General features: G+C 35.3%; 1 protein-coding gene across 1 annotated transcript in view; it reads right to left on the bottom strand.

Moving 5' to 3' along the window:
• The window catches only part of LOC109850583 (protein yippee-like), a 21,982-nt gene extending 14,737 nt beyond the window's left edge, over positions 1-7,245 (bottom strand). The window contains exons 1-2 of the mRNA XM_020420619.1: positions 7,103-7,245; positions 5,852-5,895 (exon numbers count right to left, since the gene is read on the bottom strand). Of these exons, the coding sequence (XP_020276208.1) occupies positions 5,852-5,895; positions 7,103-7,198 (140 nt within the window). The 5' untranslated portion in view covers positions 7,199-7,245. The remainder of the gene's footprint in view (positions 1-5,851; positions 5,896-7,102) is intronic.

The raw sequence follows: 7,597 nt of genomic DNA, 5'->3' as shown, positions 1-7,597 counted from the left end.
AACATAGAGAATGAAAAACATGAATGTTTTTGGGAAAACTATCTAGTGATCCCTTCCAACCGGGGATAGTTGGTGCATCAGGGGGAAAATAATCCTGAGACAAGTACACTAATCCTTGCTTCGGTTTTCCAAGCATGGAACCCTCAGCACATCAACTACAGTGGACTAGGACTTTCTCATGTTATTAACAACGGGCCAAATAACACTTGTGGAATGTGTAAGAAATCTGGTGCTTTTTCCCCCTAGAAACCTACCTACTCATGACTTTTTGCAAATACACTTCACAAAAAAAGTGCATTTGAATTTCTCAAGAAAAAAGTTGCATTTGGACTACTTTCAGTATCAGAGGTTGTATACGCTTGCAATATAAATAATTATTTCATCCATGCAGGATAGAAATGAGCGCATTTGTGGAACGTAGGTCATGCATCAATTAGCAAAACTATTAAGATTATAGTTAATGGAGAAAGAATGACTAAAGATAGACCTAAGGCTGCGTTTGGGAACTTGGATTTGGACCCAGGATTTAAAATCCACGGTATTTTGAATACAAATCTCTAGTTTGGATTTTAAGTTGCACTGAGATTTTAAATCAAATTATTTTAGAGAGGAGAATTTGAAAAACGAAATACACATATTTCAAATCTCATCCTGCCCCTGCGGCCCTGCCCCTTGTATTAACCAAATCCCAACTGGCCCAACCTCCTTCTTTCTCTCGTTTCCAAGTCTCGACCTCTTCTCTTCTCGACACAGGTAACTTTCTCTCTCTCCCTCTCTCTCCTCCCCCCCCCCCCCCCCCCCCTCCCCCCCCCCCCCCCCTCTCCCCCTCTCCTCTCCTATCGTTTAAACCCTAGATCGGATCTAGGGTTTAGGTCTCCCCCTTTCTTCTCTCACCCTTTTCTGTCGAAACTCTGGATCTGATCTAGGGTTTAGATCATGATCTAGGGTTATGTTGTATTTTATTTATACACGCATAGGTATGCATTAAGATAGTAGTATAATTATGTTGCTTCAGTGACATAGATCCTTGCATTGTGTTATGTGTTTCAATTTATGTGCCTTTTATTCTTCAAATATTAGAATTTCATATTTGGGAGGAAGGCAATTTAAATCTAATCAGTTAGAAAATTTTTCTTTTTTGAATTTGCGTAATCTCATCACCATCAAATAATATATGGATGATTAATGCAATTTGCTCTGATACAACTAAGGCCTAACATAATAATGTCGTGAAATTGTATTCATACTCATCTTTTATTCAAAATGAATTACAATGATGGGTTCATGAGTTTAGTGTTGATTGAATTGATAAATGTTTAGGTGCAATCACTGTTATAAATAGCGGTAAATAGCCTCGTAATAGCAGCGCTAATAATGTTAGCGGTCCCTTCCCGTGACGCTACGCTATCGCACAATAGCGATAACATATTACGGAATATGTCTGTTCGCAAAAGCGGTCAATAGTGTATCATAACGGTAAATAGTAAGCGATTGTATTCGAAATTTACTTTTTGACTGCTATTTAAAAGCGTTTTGAGGCTTATTTTTAAAAAAATTAAACTCAACTCTTGACCATTGCATTCCACCGTCTCCTGTGATTTTCAACATACTCCCGTCACCTCTCATAGCCTCTGACACCTACCTTGATACTTCCTCTCACCTCCTTCACCGTGAGCTCCTCTTAGGGCAGTCTTGTCACCACTAAGCTCTTCTTCTCGAAGACGACGACTTTTTGACTCTTCCAGTCATCTTCGGTATTACGTGATAGTTACATGTCTATTTCATGTTTAGGATTTTTTTAAATCATCTAATATGTACTTTTAGATTTCTTAGATTTTTCTTTAATTTTTTTTTTTCGTATTTATACATATCTAAATTAGACCGCTATTTGACTTTACGCTTTTTATCGCTATTTTGCCGCAATAGCCCAAAATAGCCTTAGCGATGTCTCACCGCTACGCGACGCTATCCACTATCGATAACCTTTGGTGCAATGGATAAGATTTGTATCCTTTGTTTTACATGCCACTTGCAGATGATTGTACTACGAGTTATTATCAACAACATTTGGTAATGGATTTGGCACAAAGTCTCAACTTTGGTTGGATCTCGTTCTTGGTTTTTTGGTTGTGGTTTCTTGAGGAAATTACTTGGTGTTTGTTAGGAATTTGGGTTGTTGGTCTAGGTATCATGTATCCTTTCCTCCTAATTAGTTCAGTTGTTGGGGTGAAGTTGTTGAATGTTTGACATGCTTACAATCATCTCCAAATGATTTCTTCGAAGTTTCTAAATATCACTCACCTAGAATGCTAAAAGCATTGGGTAGTAATAGTTATCACATGAGTCTGACATTATCATAGCAATTTATATATGTGAATGCTAAAAGCATTGGGTAGTAATAGTTATCACATGAGTCTGACATTATCATAGCAATTTATATATGTTAAATACTTATCTCGTATGCTTCGATAGTTATCACATGAGTCTGACATTATCATAGCAATTTATATATGTTAAATACTTATCTCGTATGCTTCGGTTACACCAATATGTATTATCAATGATCTCACATTATGACGATGTAAATATTTTAGGTTTCTGATAGATGAACTCAAGCAAGCATAACAATATGTTGAGCCACAAATACAGGCTATCGGTCAGTCATGAGCCAATTAATCAGTATTTGGACTTGTTAATTTTGTTAATGATTTTTCCTTCAAAAAGTTTCTATGACTTTGTTCGTGGACAGAGAAAATTTATGTGGAAGATATCAGTTAGAAGTTTATAGCGTTGATCTATAAATTGGTCAAGATAGCCAAGGTTTTGGTCTAGCACGTTTATATATATGCAGGTTGATCAGCCAGATTGACCCACTGTAACACTGTTCTTAGTCTTTTCAACATAACTGCACATATACTTATTAATATACTGCTAATTAATTTCGACAGACAACTACTTGGCATTCATTGCATCTCCATTTCCCTCTGCTGCTAATAAAGCTAGAGTAATGTTGTGAATATTACTGTTTAGACCATTTGCATCTATCTGTGATTATTTTTTCAGTGCATTACTGGATTTAGTTATATGTTAGATTTAATGCCTGTATTCTGGTTTTCCATAATTGTCGTAGCTGACATTTTATGTCATTTACAATTTTGTATCATGGCTAAGATTGAACTCATTAGAAATTTCATATCATAGTATAACTGACTCTTGACATTATATAATATCTATCCCTGTCCCTTAACTGGAGGTTTATCTGTGTCATTTATGACACTTTTGACAATTTATTTTTGGTGAACATGGATTGATCTTTAATATGTGCATGAAATTTCCTTGATTTCCATTTTCTGAACTATTTGAGCCTACTGTCTTTAGTGGTCTTTACAGATGTTCAACCCATATATTTCATGCGTATCTACTTTCTGAAACGAAAATGCAACACTAAAACAAATTGCATGCTAGTGTCATAGTTTATATCTGAAGAACCTTAGGTGCGCACTTCTGATGTATATATTACTTTATAGTATGACCCCTACATAACAGGAAAACTATGCAGTTAATGTATTTAAATCCTTAAACTATTAATCGGTATGAATTGCTAATTGATTAGTATTGATCAATTTCTGAAGTGAACAAAGCTATTTTTTTGGATATATATGAAGGTTTAGATTTACAGAAGTATTTGTCTTGGTGTCTGAATTGTCAATTGGTGTATAAATGTTTAAACATGTTTGCACTCAGAACTCAAATAAGATTTGTTCTTTTGAGTCGATTTGGTCTTTAGAAATATTGACTTAGTCGGTCTATTTTCGACCATGGATTTTTTTTAACACGGTGTTAATTGTTTGTAGCTAGTCTCATATTTTTCATTCTTGGAGTTCCATTTGTTCCCTCAAAATCATGTTTTTTGAAGTCATGAATTATGCTACAAAGATTAGCGCTTTAATTTACAGCAAAAAGAATGAGTTTGAGCTTGCTTTTAAGTAGCAGTTTGTCCTCTGATAAGAACCTGAACATGGTGCAAGGACCTTGAATACTTTACTTCGGTAATGCCTGAATTTCAAAGTAAACTGAGACTATGCGTGCACAGATGCTGGATTGACTGTAATGTTTTGTGGTAAATACACTAGTATTCTTGTTTGGATATTGTGTGATGGGAGACTTCCAGCTTTAGAAGGTGAACTATCTATATGTATGTATGTGTGCATCCATATAACATAAATAATCAGTTAGTATATACTTCCAAATACTTCCAAGGTACATTGAATATGCAGATACACACTCCTATATCACATGATAACTTATAAATGGTGGTATAGGGTACTTCCAGTAAAAAGTGGCACTGTGTGCTTTTCTCAGGTTGGCTTTGTCACCTTCTTCCTAAATTCTGTCCTTGATAATCTAACATCAACAATAGTCATGGTCTCCTTGTTGAGAAAACTAGTGCCTCCATCAGAATACAGAAAGTACGCAATCCTGTACTTGTTTTCTTTTTCTTTTTTTAAAGGTTGATGGTCTTCATGATTCAACTTTGAAGTTCGATTTTTGTGTCATGGACTAATTGATGCTAAATTGTGTAATGTAGGACTCAAATTCTTCGAGACATGAAGTTGGGTGCATTGGAGAGAAAAGAGGAGAAGACTTGAAGGATAAATAGCGGATTCTAGATATTGCTTCTTTTAATAGTTTATGTTGTGGTAATTTGGCTTGTTGTAGCAAATCATGGTTACTTGTTGTAGCAAATCATGGTTATCAACTACCTATAGTATGTTGTGTTTTAAATGAAGGATTATTGTGTAGCGTAGAGCTTCTTATGAGTGTTTGCTAAACTCTTTTGACTCGTCGAGTCTTTTATCATGGCTAGTTATTGGAGTAGTACTCTTGTTCTTTGGAGATCGAAGGTTGATGTAGTATTGGATGAAACCATGAAAAAAAAATGTCGTAATAATAAATATTTTGGACATAATTATTCTTTTTTGTATTCTCTCATACCGGTTCATGAAGGACAAGATGTTTGCATGTGCATTTATAATTGCTAATGAAGAGATCAAACTTCTGAGGGTGTCATGAAATTCACCCTAAATTTTATGGTTTTACCTCAACATAAACCATAATGTCCGCATTTGATTTAAATATTGAGGAGTTAAGAGAAAGCATAATTTTTTTAGAACACCAATTTCAAATCCAAATTCATGTATAATAAAGTGCATCCAAACATTAGATCTTAAATCTATGATTTCAAATACTTGCATAGTTGCATTTAGTGATGACATCCAAACAAAAGATTTTATCAAATCATAGATTTCAAATTCTAGATTTGAAATCCCATGATTTTAAATCAACATTTCAAATCCAAATCTTAGTTCCCAAACGTAGCCTAAGAGAATTTGGAAGGAAGCAATTAAAAAGGATATGATAGCATAATTCAGTAGAAGAGATAACCCTCAACAAAACTAAATAGAAGAATATGATTCATGTAGCCGATCTCAAAATTTGGGATAAATGCTTTTTTATTGTTGTATGCAGAGAATGGCCAAAAATCTAGTACATTCGTATTACTTGTACCTCCATTCAGATAAGCTTAAGCATTTGATCCATGACCAATGAAATAGACAGAAACACACTCAAAGCTTAGTTCAGGTGGCAGAGCGGATGAGAGTGGTTTGTGGGAAGTCCCTAGTTCAGGTTCAGGCGACATCTTTTTAAGAAAAAACAAAAGAAATAGAAGCTTTACAATTGGTTTTATTGGCGTCAATGAATTTATGTTTATGTCTGACATTCTGCTTTTGTCTAAAGAAGAGAAAATGTGTTAGCCAAACCTGTACAAAGGGAAATCTAAGAAACTTACACCTTATTGAAGAGATAAGCCTTCCCATGCCTGCAATGAAAAGTCTGGAAAAAGAATAGAAACAGGATAAATAAGCTAGTATGGTTACAATTTCAAAAACCAAGGCATGCACCTCATAATTTCCAAAGCGAAGTTAACATTTTCTAGCTTCTACCATAACTGATCTTTTGAACACATGCAAGAAAGGATGCATTGCGTAAGTTAGATTTCTTTTTCCTAGGGTAAACAGAAAGTAGCAATGCATTATAGATAACTCATACATGGTTATGACTAATGTCAGTACTCACAACTTGAATGCTTTGTACAATATCTACGTCACAAATTTTTCTAACTATGGTTATAGTATTCACGCATTTAGTGGTTTGAGGGGATTGCAAAGGTCCAATCAAACCAAGCAGTTTTGAAGCCAAATAATAGCATCATGAATTACTAATACCATTTCCATTTAAAACTTATAATTTTCAAGGGCAATTTTGAGAAAGATTTATCATGGCGATCTAACTAGGGATGCTTGGATCAATTATCTTTTAGAACCAAAGTAATTAGACAAATTTCAACTTTACTATGTCGTTCTATAATGAAAGAACACAAAGCAAGGTAATATCCTGAGTACACAACTTTGACATTGTGAAACTGTTTCTCCTTTAAATCGTACAAACTTCTTAAAGACCATGTATGAACTACACAATCTACTGCTTATTAGTAATTCATCATCATTGTCATTGTCATCATCATCCTCATCATCATCTCTTAAGTCCTTCTCCAATGGGGTAGGCAATGGTGCAAAAGACATGGAAAATGTGGCAACATTTTTTTTACGACGACTGTCAGCTTAACACAAGATATAAGCATAAATTCAGCAGATAATAGAACAGTCGCGAGTAAGTAGTCACCGTCCAAGATTTTCCTAGATTAGTAAAAAGTCTGGAATAAGGGAAATATAGGATAAGTAATCTAATGTTCTAACACAGGATGGACGAAATTGTTTTGAATTGTTACAGTTAGGATTATAAATCCTAAACATTAATAAGAAAATGCGCCGAGGGTAAAATGAAGAATAAGCAATGAAAGAGGTAGACATGCTACTTGTATTTAGGTCTCAGTAGCAATGCGTAGGCGACATGTAATCAACACCATGTTAGATATTCAAACGAGAGTGAAAGGGCATTGATCTAACTCATATCGGATCATTGTCCTCATCATTATCGTTTGATCATAATATGATTAATGAAAGGAAAGGGGAATATATACCCTGGAGAGGATGTCATGAGATAGAGCGAGATGGGTCTGGCAGTGCTTGCAGCTGTAGATCCTCCCCTCAAGACGTATCACAAACAGCAAGCCCATCGATCCTAAATTCGATTCGATCGAATCGGATCTTGTTCAGTTCTAATCAAAAAGCAGGTGGGCGGTGGGCGGATGGAATTGGGGGATGATTGGTAACGCCACTTTCCTTTCTTACGAATCGAGACCTAGATTTAATTCGCGCTGGCCTTGCCTTTGCGCGGCTGAGGAGAGCCTTCTTCAACAATATTAAATTTCTCAGGATTTGAATTTCGCGCAAATTCGATCTTTAAAAGTGAAAGGTTGAGAACGGCGATTCTCGAAAGCAAGAAAAGAATTAACAACAAAAAAAGGAAGGGGGGCGGGGGGGGGGGAGGGGGGGGAGGGCGTATACAATAAGTATTTATAATAATTTTTAAGCAATAAAGTTTTTAATATTAACAAAATTAGTCATGTTGTAAT

The sequence above is a fragment of the Asparagus officinalis genome, chromosome 7 (genome assembly GCF_001876935.1).
Source record: "Asparagus officinalis chromosome 7, Aspof.V1, whole genome shotgun sequence".
NCBI lineage: Eukaryota > Viridiplantae > Streptophyta > Magnoliopsida > Asparagales > Asparagaceae > Asparagus > Asparagus officinalis.
Note: the sequence above shows the minus strand (reverse complement) of the source record. Positions and strands in the feature narration are given on the sequence as shown.